We start from the raw sequence: 18329 nt of genomic DNA, 5'->3' as shown, positions 1-18329 counted from the left end.
ACACTTACCTTATATTTGATCGTCTAATGTTTTTAGTGTCTTTTCCTGGCCGGTTAAAAGATGCCCAAATCGTATTTTTAATCATATCTGAACTTTTTCAAATGAAACGAGGGTGGCTCATTAGCATATTTGAAAAAAGCATTTTTTACGAATAATTTGATACCACACACTTGGTATTTCGACTCAAATTGTCGTTATGAACCGCAGGTTACATTTTCAAATAAACCATATGCGAAATTTTCAAAAGTTGACATATGATATGTCATTCTATTCAGAGTGTCATTTTCTATCGAATAAAGTAAAAAAATACCGAGGATGCCATTTAAAAATCAAAAGTTGTAGTCATTTCCGATGAAACCGGAAGTGACCGAAAATAATTGAATATGTCAATCAATCCTAATTTATGTCAAAAAATTAAAAAGTTATAGGGGCGAGCCACTTTTGAGACGCACCCGGTATATAAAGTCTGACCAACGAGAGAATACAAGACAGTGACAATTGTTGTCTGTCACTTTAATTGACATATATTGTACTATATAAATTGTACTTTTCGTCATTTTTTGGTTTCTTCTGTTAAAATCCTTAGACAGCTTTTAGGTCTGTCATGTACCTCCGTATTTTTTCAGCATAAGAAAAATTCTGCCCTTTTTTCAGAATAAAAGTAATCAATGCAAACTTTTAAAAATAAATGTGTTTAACAGTTTCATTCAAAAGTAAATACTTAAAAAACCGAATCAAATTTGTTCAAATCTTTGGATTTCTAAAATAGACTCTGGGCTTTGAAGTCCATCGACTCAATTATTTCAACTTACGAACGTCACTGGTATGTAAAAATTATCAAAAGTACTATTTCTAAAGTGATGTAATTACTTAGAAACTTCGACAGTGACTACATTTAAGCTGAGTTTTGAAATTCGTATAGATGGCTCTAGAGGTAAGTTTAGTTTTTCTTGTACGCAATCTGGCAATGATTGTAAAAAACTTAACACAGGCGGTGATAACAAAATAATATCTAACTCTTCTGGATTTTGGAAACCAGTAGCGTATGATCCTAACAATCCTAATATTATTGTAGCGATGAAGCCGATGGCTGAATACCAGATATAGGACAGCCGAAACAGAATAAAGATACTGTCATCCCTGAAAATAAAATTAAAAGTGGTAAAGGGACTAACGTTTTTAGTAAATGGTTTTGAAAACTTTTCAATTTAGTTTTTAGCCATATTTAAACAAAATACATCGAAATGTTAGTAAAGCTTCCAAAGTTTACATTATACAGGGTGTCCCAAAAATAAGTCTAAGTATGGTTCCTATTCAACATATTCATGGCAGCGCTCTCTATTATAGTGGACAGCAAACTGCAGAAGAGAGGAATGAGTGTTAGATACAGGTATGGGACGGCGCGGGCGGTCTGTTCAACATAAAAAGACTCAGGGCAAAAATACGTATAAAATTCATCACAGAACTCCAATACGCTGATGACTGCGCTCTAGTTGCAAATACGTTACAGCAATTACAGGAAATGTTGAATACATATACCTGATCATACGAGACTTTGGGCCTTAAACTGAACATCGATAAAACACAAAATCATGTGCACTCCCCCGGAAAATCATAACAGCGCTATAAAAATCACAGAAGAACTATTGGAATATGTATCGGAATTTAATTACCTCGACAGTTTGATTTCGGAAAAGGCAAATATCGACTCTGAAATTCAGCATAGAATCAGCAGCGCCGCAAGAGCATTCTGGAAATTAAAAGATAGGGTTTTCTACAATCATGACTTGAGCACAAAAACGAAACTTGCGGTGTATAGAGCAGTAATAATCCCCACCATGCACCATGTTATTTGGAAGCGAAACTTGGGTTCCGTACTGCCGACACACGAGCGCATTAACCAAGTTGCAACAGAGACACGTTAGACAACTGTTAAGAATCAAATGGTACCACCATGTCTCAAACGTATCAGTCCTTGAAAAAGAAAGCTGCGAAAGCGCTGAAGTCATTATTACTAAATCTCGCTTAAAATGGGCTGGCCACTTATGCAGGATGCAAGAAAACCACCTACAAAAATCTCTTCTTTACAGTGAACTTGTAGAGGGTAAGAGGAAACCGGGTGGACAACTCAAAAGATACAAGGATGTTTTTCATGAAAACTTAAAGGGGATAAGTATGCAGCATAAGTGGGAGGAATCAGCGCACAATAGAACGCAAAGGAGGTGAATTGTATATTCTGTTAATAACGACAACCAAAAAGTAAAGAGGCAATAAAGTAATGAGATTTTTGAATATCCGGAATGCGGAAGAGAGATAACATCACGTTATCGGGCTTTTCAGTCACAGAAAAGCTCATGACAGGAAACGCCTTGCGTAACCATCTTTTGATGCGTGTCAAATACTCGTCAGCGAGTAATGGCAGTAAGTAAGTAAGTATGGTAATATAGTTCGACCCCAGAAACACGCCCACGAGGTTTTTTTGCGGAAAAAATTGTTAAAAAGTTTATATTTTTCTTTACATTTTCCGGAAAATATTGAAAAACTTTTGAGTGCCGATGTTCAGTTTTCGGATATTTATTTATAGTGATTTGAAAAAATGCAATGTTGCCACCTCTTAAGTTATCCACATCCTGTAATTATTTTTGTTACTTTTTATTAATTTATACCCCTTACATATAGATTATAATAATTCTTGCATATATAAATTCTAATTACCTATATAGTTCATCAGTTAAGGATTTTGCCGCAATTTGCTGACCAATACACATCCATGTTAGAAGCATTGATGCTACAACTGACCCAAAGATTGCTCCCTAAAAATATCTAATGTCATTTATTGAAAATCTTATATGGAAATATAACAATTATCTAATGTAATATCTATTAATAAAATAAATTACGATAATAGGTATGTCAGTAAGAGTAAATGTACAAAACTTAGCTATTAATTAGTGAACATATTCAAAATTAAATGCCTACCTTAGAATTGGCCCAGGGAAAGAACATGCCTAATGAAAATAGTCCCAAAGTAACTCCCCCAACCATACCATTAAAACTAATTGCTACCTGCATTACGCTTCCAAGTTGAGCTACTACAAATATCTAAAATAAAATAGATGTCAAAGAAATTATAAACATATACAGATAAAATAAAATTATAGAAATCGATCAAGTACACCGGGATATATTAAAATCTTGATTTTAAGGCATAAAGCTTCATTGAGAACCTCGAAATTAGTGGAATAAATTAGCGGTTTCAATTATCGTAGAAGTTTGTTTCTCTAATTTGAATGTAAGCATTCAGAACGGCAAAATTAATGGTAGGAATTTTCAATTAGTGGAAAGAGTTAAAAAACTTTTAACTTTTCCTCTAAATTGTACTTCAAAATTTGCGAGGAATGTCATATTGGCCTTTGATTATCGTCCGTCAAGAGAAAATGTGGTTACACATCAAAATTTTATTGTTTTATGAGCTACATATTAGGTTTTCTGTATGGATACAAGTGATTACCACAAGACGTTGTTGTTGCTAGGATACTCAATTAATTTTAATTGTGTTTTTTTAAACATTGTGAATTATCGTACACTAAAAAGCATAAAGTGTAACTGAAACCACTAATTTATTCCACTAATTGCGAGGTTCTCAATGAAGCTTAATACGTATAAAAGTAATTATTATACTTTATACTTGAGAGTTTACGATCATTAACAAAATCTAAAAAAAAACAATTAAAATTAATAGAGTATCCTAGCAGCAGCTTGCGGTAGTCAGTTGTCTCCATAGAAAAAGCCTTATAATTATTAGCTTATAGAAGAATAAACTTTGTATTTCTAACCACAATTTCTATCGACGGATGATAATCAAAAGCCAAAATGACATTACTCGCAAATTTTGAATTAAATACATGACTGGATAAAGGTGTCATGTCGCTTTTTTAAAGTTTCGAGTAAATCCACAAAACATGTCTAAAAATAATTATTAATGGTGTATGTAACATGACACCTTTATCAACTCATGTCTTCAATTATTATTAGTGGAAAAAGTTAAAGGTTTGTTAATGTTTTCTTCTTCTTACAGTGCCATACTCTATATAGAGCGTAGGCTACCTCTCGAATGTACTTGTGATGTGTGTCATCAGTGTTTCACAAGTACACAGGACCTACAGTTTATCGCCGAATCCGAACGGCTCTATTTGAGAGGCTGTAAAAGGCAAATATATTCAAGGTGGTTTACCATTGCCTTCCTTGAGGTGGCGGCTCGTTGGTCGCTCTATTTAGATAAATAAATATTTTTATCTAAATAAATAAAACGACAGTACTGACTGGGGATCGAACCCAGTACCTTCCGCTCCGCACATCGACACACTATCGCTGGAGCTACGGCCGGCCTATTTTTTTCTACTAACTGAAAATTACTACCACTAACAAAATTAGAAGAAGGTTAATTTCGAGGTTCTGAATGAAGGTTAATAGCTTAACTTACTAATCCAAAACTAATAGCTCCGTAAACAATGGATAATGCTTTGGCGTAAAAGGCACCCCGCTTATCAGGAATATCAATTCCACAAGCTTCATGGATAAAATCTTGCATTGTAACAGCTGAAAGACTGTTTAATGCGGAAGCCACTGTACTAAAATAAAAACAAATAAAAAATACATTTAAATACAATAAAATAAACACATGTAATAAACAGTTACAAAAAGTTTTTGGACTAAAAATTATATAAATAAAAATATATAAAACTAAAATGATACGGATGTATCTAATGGATGCTGGAAATATCAAACCAAAGATTGTAACCAACTATTGTAACTAACAACCCAATTGTACCCTCCCTAAAAATAGGGTCTCACAGTGCGTAGGTACTATCAAAACAGTAACTCTGCTAATTGGAATTCGACAAACGATCGTATTTTCTACTTCAATCAACCAATAAACCAACTGGAAACCAACAGAAACAAGGAAACCTGATAGGGTCACAAGAAGTTTGCAGGAGGAAAATGACAAGGGAAATGAGTAAAAGAGTATAGCTCCACTCATCAAACATTTTCATTTGCATTGGCATCTCAATTTGATAGATTTTTGACAGCATGCAGAGCGTATTTCAGTCTAGATCCGTCATTCGGAGTGTTGTATTCCAGAACGAGAGTCCCGATGTCGGAATGACGAAAATGAGTTTGCCCCCGGATTGTCTTTACAAAGAGGAAACATTTTTTTATTATTGACATTTTGAGAAAAATGCATTCTTTATAAAAATTTTTGCTTATTATACAATCATTAGTCCCGTTAATGCTTTTCCAAATTTCCATACCGTTTTAGAGAAAATTAAGAAAAGCATGAAAATATGGAAAAATCAAAACGTGTTTCTATAGTTTATAGCTTCGTTTTCATTCTTTGATACTATATACTATATTGCCATTACTCGCTGACGAGTATTCGACACGCATCAAAAGATGGAAAATGTCCTTGTACCTTTTGAGTTGTCCACCCGGCCTCCTCTTACCGTCTATAAGCTCACCGTAAAGCAGAGATTTTGGTATGCGGTTTTCTTGCATTCTGCATAGGTGACCAGCCCATCTTAAGCGGGATTTTGTAACCATGACTTCAATACTCTCGCAATTAGCTTTTTCAAGGACCGATACGTTTGAGACATGATGGAACCACCGGATTCTTAAGAGTTTTCTAAGGTGTCTCTGTTGTAACTTGTTTAATGCGTTCTTGTGTCGGCGGTACGGCACCCAGGTTTCGCTCCCATTCTTTGATAGATTGTTATTCATGGAATTTTATTTAACTAACAACAACTAATATTTTTTTGTTGTTTTAAAAGAAGCTCAAAATTTATTTAATTCAATGCTAGGAAAAGGATGATGATAGTTATCGTAAAATACGATATACTTTAACAACAACAAAGAATATGACGTTAATCAAAATTAATAATAACCGTCTATCAAAGAATGAAATCGAATTGATATTACTATAGAACGCTTTTTGATTTTTAGGACTTCGAAAAAAGTCAACAATATTTTCATGTTTTTCTTAATTTTCTCTAAAATGGTATGGAAATTTGGAAAAGAGTATAAACGGGATTAACCATTTTAGACCAGGCAAAATTTTTTTATGAAAAATATATTTTTCGCAGCGAAAATTCCTGCAACCTTCTTTTTATACATAGTATGTATAAAAGATATACTATATTTTTCTAGATCTATACAGGGTGCTACAAATTCGAGGTACGAGCATTTGTATCTCAGTAACCGTAATAGATACGAACATTGTTAAATTGGAGCAAAGTTGCCCTTTGGGATGTTCACCAAGATGCCATCAAATTTTTTTTTTTAATTTCTAGAATTGCTGAGGTTTTTGGAAAAAAACGGATTTTTTTGAAAATTAATTTTCTTCTTTCCTGTCATTACGTTAAAGAAAATCAAAGAACTAATTGCACATTCTCATAGCCACTTAATAAAAGCTATCTGACAGTATTTTTATATTTTCAAATTAGCTGATAATTTGTGAGAACAAAGCAATGAGATTTTTGAATGTCCGGAGTGCGGTAGGCAGATAACATCACGTATCGGGCTTTTCAGTCACAGAAAAGCTCATGAAAGAAAACGCCTTGCGTGACCATTTTCTTTATGTGTGTCGAATACTCGTCAGCGAGTAACGGCTGTATGTATGTATGTATGTATGTATGTATGTAATATTTAATCTATTCATCGTTACAACATTGATAAGCCTTCAAACTTAACAATGACGTGGGGTAAAAAAATTGAATATGGAAAATCAAATGCAATAAAATAATAAAAAATAATATACAAATGAATACATTACTTCACTTCATTTGTGAAATCAAAAGTGAAATCAATATGTCTCAACATTTACAATAAAGAGTACAAAATGCATTGGGAAGTATAAGAATAAAGTTCAAAGAGCTATAAATAAAATTGAACGAAAAATAAATGTGTGCAATAGGAAGGGTGGTAACCCTTTCGAACATGTAGAGCATTAGAAACTAGTTTGTAGAAGTTAGTTTATTTATAATAACTACGATTAATATTACGCATATTATTAGATCGCACATTGAGATTTCAAATTCACAATAAAAAAAGTTAAAAATAATATCTTTAAATTGCTCACCTGGATATAATTTATTTGAATCTTCCAATTGGCTCGATTTTCCTTATTCAATGTTAATTAGCGCTGATCAATATTGTTGCGATGAATATAATCAGATCAAATAATTTACAACAGAGTCGGACTTGAAATTATTTTAAATAATAATTAAAGAGTTTTATTGTTGTTAATGTACCCAAAACAACAAAAAAGTATAAAGGGTGGCATATCATTGTACTCAGGAGGCCGAGTTCTTTCAAAACAGGTAATAAAAAATACAGGTCCGTATTTAAAAAAAATTAAGTTGGCCTTTGTATCTCACAAATTATCAGCTAATTTGAAAATATAAAAATAATATCAGATGAAATGTTTGAAACTTTTTTAATGCCATCTTGGTGAACATCCCAAAGCGTAACTTAATCATGTTGCCCCAATTTAATCATGTTCGTATCTATTACAGTTACCGAGATACCAATGCTCGTACCTCGAATTTGTAGCACCCTGTATAAAACATGCACCTTTTAACCGTATTTTTAATATCGTATTCATATAAAAAATATATATTGGGCCATTAAAAAAAATCTGCCGTGAACATCGTGTCAATATAATATTTTACCCATATTGTTGTGCTACGGGTGCGGGGACATACTGTATATTGGCTGTTTAATGTAACTGTATTGTTGCCCTTTTTAGGGCATAACATGTATTAAACAATATTTGTTCTATATTATAAAATGTTGAATATATGAGTATTCACTAGATTTAACTCCTAATTAACTGTTTATATTTTTTAAGCTGAAAATTGCGCTCAGAGGGCAGACATTTTCGCAACTATGAGGTTTTTGCTAAAATACCAAGTACTATTTCGACGGGTTGATGAGGTCAAATCACCGTTGTGGAAGAAGTGTATCGTAAGGTGAATAAACATGTGTAAAAAAATAATAAAATATTTAAAAAACTTATTTTGAATTAGTATGAGGACCAAAACTTTTTAATCTATTTTATTTTTGAGTTGAATGTAACTTACCCTAAACTCGCTGCAAATATTGCAGCAACAAAAAATCCTGTCACTCCTTTCAGATGTCCCATTATCGATATAATATATAACGGTAATACTTCGTCTGCACTGCTTATTTCGCCATTTGCAAGTGGATCACATTCTTTATAATTGGCTATTAAGATCATGCCGATATAGAAATTTATTGTATATATGAATATCAGTCCAAAACATGAGGTCCACAAAGCACTGCAATATGAAAATACAATAGAGAAATGTATTAATGTTGCATTATTCAATTGAAAAATATTGATTTTAACAGATTTGCTCTTAATGTCGATTAAACCAAAAAAGGTAGGTAAGTATATGGTGCTTCTAGGTATATCAAGTTTTATTTAAAACTGAACAATAAGGCATCATCTTGAATAAAATGTTGATTTCTGACTTGTGTTGTCTCCACTAGATAATTTTTTTAGCAAAATTTTGCACAGGTGAGAGTTTTTTATATCTTAATAGAAAAAAGATCTATATTATTATTTATTTATGAAATGACATGTAGAATATTTAATCATAAAAAATATCTAAATGTTTCCTTTAATGAGAGATACAATTTTATCAGTTATATCAATATATCCCCAACTGTAATAATTATACTCTAATTATTTTGTTATATAATGGAAATCATGCTCAATCATGCGATCACCCAAATCATACTCTCCGCTGTGCTCGTCATATTGTGGAAACGACCCAGGCTCACCTGATGATGGGGTAGGGCCCCGAAACCGGTAGTGAGAGCAAGTTGATCCGCATTATGTCGAACACAGCGTGGAATTAATTTTTATATTAGCAGTTCAAGGCAAGAAACTCTTATATAATTTTATTATATACATAAAAACTGCAAGAAATATATTTTCCATTATATAATTTGGGCTAGCCGAAAAAAACCTTTATTTGCTATCGATAGTTGTGCCTCGGTGGTACGAAAGTACTACCATTGCACGCAGGCCGCTATCTCGCGACTTAATATCTTACCGCTACTTTACAAATCGTGTTTATATACTCTGCGCTGTACTCGACATATTGTGGAAACGACCCAGGCTCACCTGATGATGGAGTAGGGCCCCGAAACCGGTAGTGAGAGTAGGTTGATCCGCATTATGTCGAACACAGCGTGGAATTAATTTCTATATTAGCAGTTCAAGGCAAGAAACTCTTATATAATTTTATTATTTTGTTATATTGTAGCTCGTATTGTAGTTTAGCTTACCTTCTGACTTGTCCGATGGTTTCTACTGACATATACTTTTGGATTGAGGCCTGGTTCGAGCAGAACATGGTTAACCAATAAAATGTTCCACCGACAACCACCGACCAAAAACTATGCCGAATGGTTGGATCTACATTAAAGCTATTAAAAAAAAACATTGAAAATATACAAGTAGATGGTAACAATTTGAACACCGCATATCAGTCGCGCATATCTAAGACAAAGATACTATCAGACAGATGTCAAATACATAGCGGGAGATCGGTGGAGGAATCAAAAGTGAAGCACTTCTTGATTTACCTCACGACATTCTTAAAATGGAAGACATCTCAACTGTTTTTAGTTCGTATTTTACTTAATAACTGTGTAGCACATAGTTGAAGAGTTCATTGGTTTCTTTTTCATCCTTGGTTCCACAATATTATGCGTTCAAACATTAAAGGTAGAATTAGTTTTTAAAAATGATGTTTAAAACAAAGCGATATTTCTAAAAACCTGTAATTTTGACTTGCTCTTAAACAAAAAAATGTTTTTATTAGTAGTACGCCTATGAAAATGGTCATCTCTAGAATGGTTTATACACACATTTATATTGTGGTCTGGCGCCAAGGGCGTAGATAAGGGGGGGGGGTACTGGGGGACAGTACCCCCCCCCTGACGCTTGACGAGATACGAGAATTGAAATAGTCATTGACTATGAAAGGATTTTTTTAAATTAAAATCCGACATATAAGAACACTTTGTATGCTTTTAATTATGTTGATTTATCGTTTATAATATGTTCGACCTAATTAAAAGCACACAAAGTGTTCTTATTGGCCAGGACAGATTAGTGGGGTTAACTCTAATCAATATCCATAAAGATATTGAAATAAATGTTGATGCTGTTATTGATAGGTTTTCCAAACAGCGTACTAGAAAACTTGATTTTGTTTTGTAGTTTTATTTATAGTTTATAGTTTTTATAGTTTTTTTGATAGTTTAGAGTTTTTTTTTTATAGTTTATAGAAAATTAACTAATAAACGTCGTTGTTTCATTTTTGTTTATGTTATTTACAAATCTATATTTTAATTTTTGTGTTATGTTTTTATATCTTTTTAAAGACAAAAAAATCGCAGTCGTTTTAATTCGACAAAAAAATTCCGACGGTGATTTTTTTTGCGGCTTAATCATAGTACCACCCCCATCATAGCATACACCTATCTACGCCCCTGTCTGGCGCAACCCTCAATCAGAAACAAACCTGAGACACCACGTATCTTGTCACTTTTAAGATAAGTATAATTATTATTTTATAAATTAACAGGCTATTAGTAGTATAATCTGATTTCCAACATCAGTAGTGGGCCATTACCCCATAATAAACTGTCGCCAATTAACTTGTTTTTAATTATATGGTTTATTCTGCTATATTTTTTGATTTGGCTAAATAGAACTTCGAAGAAGTCAGAAGTTAAAAAGAAAAAATGAACCCTAATGGGTTAGTGACAGCAAAAAAAAACTACTCTTTTACGACAAGAAACTGTGCATTTAAAACGTCGTTCATGGGTAATTTTGTAGCAGAGGTAAATCAAGTATCTAATTATTGATTAATTTCAACAGGTTGGCACGACAGGCAACAAGCAGATCTCTGCATTGTGCTAATGAACCTGTACTATCATTCCCTCTCCGATACACTATCATTCCTCATTCCTAAGATTCTGAGATCTACACATCACAGCGGACATAGAAGAAATTATTACAAAATCAATAATAATAATCATAATATTCAATAAGGAACTAATTTAAGATCTGATTGGGTTTTTGAAGGTATTCCCAATCCATGCAGCAAATGTTGGACCATTTAAAATTCTCCTCCTGTGTATTTGTTTTTTATTTTAATTTTTTTATGCAAGTAATTTTTTTATATCTCATTTTTGTTTTTCTTTTTGTGGTATTCTTAAATGTATTTTATTTTTAATTTCCTCTTTTAATTCTTCTGAGTGGGACTGTTTTATATAGGTACTATTCGAGAATGATTATTATTAAAAGAAAATATAAACATAACAATAGGTGCTGCCTGCTTGTGTCTGAAATAAAACCGAGAAAGTTTTTTCATCAAAATATACCTCGAACTGAAAAGTTCCGAGCTCTGCCTATTTTGTATTAGTTGCGTAATTAACTATATTAACATTAACTATATTTGTGTGTTTTAGATTGAACTAAAACTTTAGCCCTCTTTCTATAAATCCTATAAGACAGTAAAGAAAAAGCAATGAGCTTTTCAAAGATGTTCCACAAAAGATAAATTTGTATTAAAACAAATTCTGGGGGCTACCTTCTGAGAAGTGAGGTGAGGTGAATCAGAAAGTATACCATTTCTTTCCTGCTCTAATTCCTCAAGATGTATTTGAGATCTGTTAGACTTTTTCTCTAAGATATATTCCCGATTGTATATTTTAAAATTGTCCATATTGTAATCCGTACCATAGTCCATATAATTGTAACATATAAATTTGAAATAAAATAAACGCAAATTAAAAAAAGTATTTTCAGTACTATTTTCACATGCTATTAATTTATAAGGTATTTAACATAATTAACATTACTTAGATAATTTTGGAATTCTTTTAAAATGTTTTCTTTAAAATAAACTCAACGAGCACGAAAAACGGACACCTTAAAATTTTGATTTATTTTAAAGTGTTACATATTGTGTTCTAGTGGACAGATTTTGATGATCTTTTAAGAAAGTTGTAGCTAAATTATTTTACTTTTAAAACTTCTTAAAAATCAGTCAACTTCCTCGAGACAAGTTCATATGCTGGATGTCCAGGAACCTTCGTATAAGTACGGAGACTTCGAATCGAGACAATCGACTTATTGTAAGTTTATCGCTAAGAAACCGCCGGCGCGGCGCCGTTTGTCAGCTTTTCAAATTTGTAATGAACTGCACCTAAAGAATGTAGATGTAAGTAAAAGGGCTGTCTGAAGAAGATTAAATGAAGCAAATCTTATGTCAAGAAGGCCTGCTTTGAGACCACAACTTACTAGGTCTGTTGACTAGAACCGAAAGTAAAGACATGATTTTAAGACGAACGCCCATTCTCGTCAAAAAATAAAATATAAAATCGAAATAAGATGGTATGGAGATTATGATACAGACATTTATTTGGTATTACAACGAAAGGCTTCCTTCTTGAAGAGTTATACAATTTATAATTACAATGAATGAGTTGTGTAAATGTTAAAAACTCTAACTAATTTTATTTCTTCCGAGTGGTTGTACTTCCTAGGTGACTTTTGTGTGAGTATGCTTTTATTTTAAAGAACACAAGTTTAATTAAATTAAAATAAAAAATAATTCTTCTACATATATAAATTAAAATAAATATTAAATTTCTAAAGTAAATATTAATTTTCTAAAAATATATAACTTTGAAATATAAATTAAAATTCAGCATATACTAATTAAAAAATAAACATAATTCTTAACTTGTTCTTAACTAACATAACTAAAAAATTTATCCTACAAAATTGAATATCAGCATATACAGATTGAAATAATTAATTCTCAACTTACATTACTAATACCAAAAAAACATAAAAAATATATCTCTCAAAATAAATTTAACTAATGCTTAAGTAAATTTCTTTGAATTGTGCATTGAGGTATGATTTGATTATTGCCTTGTTTTTTCTTTCAATTTATCTAATTATAGTTGATTATACGGCTCCCCTCACCTTATGATTTTAGTCTAGTTGTTTTTAATTTTTCAAATTTAGCATACCATATTGTTATCTGTGATTGAACAATTTTTGTGATAAATATAATTTTTTGACTTTGTAAAAAAATTTTTGACTTTTTAACTTGTGATTGTATTTTATAAATTTGATCTCTGTAATTGTTTTAGCTTTGGGCCTGATGATGGGAATAGTTTAAATTCCCGAAACATGTCGCCCCCTTGCTTTTTTAAGCATTAAAATTTAAATTAAACAACTTAAAGATTGTGAGTTATTGTCCTTTTACCCGCCTTCAAAGGTTTTGCTTTGACATGATTTTATAGTAAAAATTACGAAAAAATGCTAGTGCCTTCTTCAAAAGCGAATATTTCCAACAAAAATAAAGCTATTGAGATGAACCAAAAAACAAACTATTGAGAACCTAGATGATAAATAATTTTTAAATTCTGTTTGCTGTTTTATAGGGTTCTTCAAACTTTCACCAAAATATCAACATTTTATTTTCCCTTTTGACAGACGGAAACTTTCATATACGAGATACTAAGAGATATTAAAAAGTCAAATAATTTAACTACATATTGCTTAAAATTTCATCAAAATCCGCCCAGTAGAACAAAATATATTAACATCAAAATTTTAGGGTGTCCGTTTTTCGTGCCGGTGAATGTATAAAAGAGTATAAAACAATCATATTCAGTTGAGTTATGAACAAATAAAAATAGTTTCTTAGTTTTGAAGAATTTTAAAATGTCTGTGGTTGATACAGTATCTTTTGCTCTTAATTAGACAATATTGAAAACATTAAAGCTAATTAATACGTACTTAAATATTTCTAACTTATCAGCATTATAACTTTCAGACCAAACTACACCAGTACCACCAACAAGTTTTTCCCCTAAATAAGCGATCAGAATAAGTGATCCTATAAGTACACCTGCTTGGAAGGTATCAGCTATAATCACCGCCTTCATGCCGCCCTAAAATAATTCCAAGCTAAAGATTCCATGTGACTAAAAATATTACAGTATTATTAAAAAGCTTTATAATCAAACTTTGTATGACGCTAGGTATACTAATTCATATATAAATTGTATTATTTTTTTAACTGACAAAGTTTGTGGTTTCAAAGTCCTTTTGATTATAACGCTATTGGGCTCTACGGTATATTATGATACCGGTAATCAGTAACCTATTCTATTTTTAATATAATATAAGTGCTTTTAACTTTTTAAAAGATCTTTTATATAAGAATTTGATAAAGAATTAGATAACTGAGAAATGTAGAAACAGTAGGTATTAATATGTGTAGTTGAACCATATTATAAAGTTTTAATGCCTATACTATGTGTTGCAAATATTAAAAAAACTTAAAAACTAAACAACTGATTTTTATTAACTTTTTTTAATTGTTAAGCTATAGGTACAAACACAGACAATTTTATACCTAGTACACTATTTAAAAGTCGCAATCGCAGTTTCAATTGCGATTGGAGAAACGCAGTTTTGCTCATCTCTACTACCTAACACTTTAAGGGAGATATCGACAGATGACATCTAAAATATGCATGACGGAAAATACACATTACCTGCTCATTGTCTAGTCTGTCCAATGAAAAAGTTCATGACAGTGAAGGTTAAGTCTGTCATTTTAATTCACGATTAAATTGTATTTTCTGATATTTTTTGGATGTAGTCTATCAAAATATTCCCTGGCTCGTTGGACAGACTATAACTTTGCCTTGAGCAGACTTTACATAATAATGTAAAACTGTTATAATAACTAAATTTTGATAAAGTCCAATTTATCGGTAATTACCCAAAAAATATAATTGTTGCTACTTTATAATGAACACTTATAAAATATTTAAACCAGAGGCAAATGATAATGTTATATTGGAATCACTATAAACATATTCGATATTCAACTTATCAAATGTGTGAAAATATACCTATTAAAAAGTTCCCGGGTATAGGGTAGGTATATCCAAGGTAAATACCTTGTAGTGTTTTTACTTTTAAGCGAAAATGTGCGTACATGCCTATTGATTACTGTTTACAGAAACTGTCTCGGTTTAATATTTTTTTAGAAGACAATAATTACGAAAATTAAACGTCAAAGTCAAAAGAGATATTAGCGCTTCAGGTAAGGCACAAGTTTTAAAATATGGGTAAAGAAATCCAGCTGAATATTGAACATGCTGTGTTATTATAAGTTAGATAATCTTGTTTTTAATTAATGCTTACCTGAGATGCATAAAAGATGCAGACTATATAAACAACACTAACAGCTATATAAACGTTAAGTCCAGTAACTAAAATAAAAAAAAATATATTAGGAAATATCAAACACAACTGTTGTAAACATTAGGAATAATAATTATTTAAATTGTATTTCATAACTCAGTCAAATTAGGTTTCTATTACAAATAGTTTTCAGTTATCAAATTTTATTTTATTCGTCTTCATTCGGGTACTTTTCGTTAAGGCGCATTTTCACGACTCGTGTACTTGACAAACATTTGTTATTGGTATATACTTGCCATGTCGTGAGAACGGGTTCCTTGGTCACTCGTCGCGTTTGGTTTGGTTTGTCGGTAAACATAGCCCGAGTCAAAAGGATCACAATTATTCGTACACTTGCCAAGTGTAGCCTGGGCCAGCCCTGATTATACTTGCCGAAGCGCTCAAACGACTGCGCAAATAATTGTACTGTTATAGCTTATGTCCTGTTTATTTCCGGATCGTAGTATTTTTTGAGTTAATTGCGGATAATTTAAAACGTTAAGGAAATAATAGATTGTATAATATCAAATTTACCTTAATAACTTCAATATTCGCGATATACCTAAATCGTTACTTCAGCCATAAATGAGGTGGACAAATAAAGACTGCACGGGAAAACCAGATATGTCATATTTTTATAGAAATTAAGATAGCGAGACAACTTTATAGGCAAATGTTAGCGTCATTCGAGAAAAAAGAAAGCAATAATACAATGAAAAATCAGAGTAGTCCACGCGTAAATGGCAAAAACCAGAAATATCCTTACACATGGGCGACAAGCATGCATCTTGCAATAAGTATTACATATGGTAAATTTATGTATTCTAATAAAACCCTACTTAAATATTAATTTTCTTCCTACATCAAAAAAAATAATAGTTTAGGTTAGGTTTTATACAACCTTTAATTGGACATCCCTGGTTTTTCTCCTGTTTTGTTTTGAATTTTGACATTTTTATTTCGGTATTTCAGAATATGGCGATAATTAACAACCCAAGTAGCATTTTCACGACTTGCGACCACATGTTTACTAAACACAACGTTGGATTAATTACAAGAAATAGTTAGCTCCGTACCTTGGGTATTAAAATAAATGTAAACGTTGTTGTAACGTTGTGCCGATATTGAACTAGTACTACAACAAAGTAAAAGCTTCTGCGACGTCGAATAAACGTTGTCTTGTAACCTTTTTGCTTAAGTGATCTTTAGGTGATTCGGACAACGTAGTTACAATGTTGGGCAATAAAGAGTTTTCCGACGTCACTTTCAGGACCTATTCCAACGTTATGCAAACGTCGCCGTCGTCTATTTTACTAATTCCAACGTTGTTTAGATTTCCTTATTCTTACGTTGGTAGGACGTAGAGCCACTACCTTTTTGCAACTGTATTGAACCATAACCTTAAATCTTAAATTTTCACTTCATTGTTCTGTTCAGTCAGTCAGTTCAGTGCTGTTTTTGTTTTTATAAAAAAAACTTAATTAAAATGGGACGTAAGAAAAGCACATATAAAACTAAATTTAAATATACATCGACATATTACCGATACTTTATCCACTCCCTCGTTTATTTAGAATATAGAGGGCGGCACAAGCTAGACTCTAGGATGTCTAAATTAGGCAATCTTGCGACTAGTATACTACCTGTTAAGGCTGAACTCCGACTTTATTAGTCCAGTATGCGACTACTCGATCTACTCTATCTTAATCTCCAAAACAACAAAGTGAAAGCCGCCATGTTGTTGAATAAGAAAATGTTTCGTTCCTAAAATAGCAATTCCTGCTTTTTGAATACATTAACTTGAAATATTTGACCCTAAATAACACGCGGAAACAATTTTTTTTCGACTGCGAATAAATTATTCTCATTTTACTAAAAAAAATTTCATTTTTTTTTAAAACTTTTTTAATTTTAAGGCCCTTTAGTATTTTTCAAAGTGGAAGCAATACATTTATCAATAAAGTTGTTTGCGTTTAACTTTTTTGCCTTGGGTAACGAGAGAGTTACAGAGAACGGTTTGAACCGGAAGTTGGTTAAAGTGTCTCAATAATTATGATCTTCAAACATCCTCCACACCTAAATACTTTTGTTTTGTTTTCCTTTACTGTCATCACACTTTATATGTGTCTCATCATAAATCAACTAAATCATAAAAATAATATTTTTACTATAATTATCCCAATTTAGGATAAAACGCGACTAAGACGCCATATTATTATAATTTTGTATTTTTGTGAATTATGATTTTAAACAACGTTGCAGTTTGTACTAAATTAGGCTGCTAGCCAACGTAGGTATCCAACGTCGTTTTGACCCAAAAATTATTCCCCAAACTAGTGCAGACTAGGGCTGGCACGAGGTTGTGCCGACGTTGCGCCCCGACGTTTGGTCGCGTGACACAACGTTGTCCCGACGTCCAAATGCTGCTTGGGAATATTAATAATTCAGAATTGGTAGTAATAGGTATATATTTTTCTATTCATTCAAACGAAAATATCATATTTTTTAATTCCTAACACGAAATTGCATTTTTCTCGGCTCCAATTGAAATGGACAAAGTTGGGTTTTCCCGTGTAGTTTTCAAATGATGTTGTTTTGGAAGTTATCAATCTATACGAAAATAAGCCCTTTCTATGGATGGCCAAACATAAAGAACATAGAAATCGTATTGCAGTATACAGTGAAAGAACTTAAAAACAAATCACTAGCAACGACAATTTCGGGACGACCGGTATCCACGGATACGACTATACTGTTTACTTCAAGAATCAATGTTTGTGCTGGCGTACTTGTTTAAATGGACAGATCGTGTGAGCGCCTCACTTGCCAATGTTGTTTACACTTGTGTCTAGCCCTAGCAGGCAACTATTAAGCCCGACCAATCACGTTAGAGTTTGTGACAAACACAAATGAATTAACACCATTCAAATAACCATGCTAACCAACT

At 32.0% G+C, this 18329-nt stretch overlaps 1 protein-coding gene across 2 annotated transcripts in view; it reads right to left on the bottom strand.

Annotated features, from left to right (window-relative positions):
- Positions 1-354: 354 nt before the first annotated feature.
- LOC115877932 (sodium-coupled monocarboxylate transporter 2-like) overlaps positions 355-18329 on the bottom strand; it is a 63929-nt gene continuing 45954 nt past the window's right edge. For both annotated transcript variants that reach the window (XM_030894286.1, XM_030894291.1), the window contains exons 6-13: positions 15344-15411; positions 13922-14076; positions 9376-9516; positions 8139-8357; positions 4484-4631; positions 2980-3102; positions 2716-2813; positions 355-1140 (exon numbers count right to left, since the gene is read on the bottom strand). In XM_030894286.1, the coding sequence (XP_030750146.1) occupies positions 867-1140; positions 2716-2813; positions 2980-3102; positions 4484-4631; positions 8139-8357; positions 9376-9516; positions 13922-14076; positions 15344-15411 (1226 nt within the window). In that variant the 3' untranslated portion in view covers positions 355-866. The remainder of the gene's footprint in view (positions 1141-2715; positions 2814-2979; positions 3103-4483; positions 4632-8138; positions 8358-9375; positions 9517-13921; positions 14077-15343; positions 15412-18329) is intronic.

This window comes from Sitophilus oryzae, unplaced genomic scaffold, assembly GCF_002938485.1.
Source record: "Sitophilus oryzae breed Bouriz unplaced genomic scaffold, Soryzae_2.0 scaffold_1062_pilon_pilon, whole genome shotgun sequence".
In the NCBI taxonomy this organism is placed as follows: Eukaryota; Metazoa; Arthropoda; class Insecta; order Coleoptera; family Curculionidae; genus Sitophilus; species Sitophilus oryzae.
This window is presented reverse-complemented; position numbering and strand designations above follow the sequence as displayed.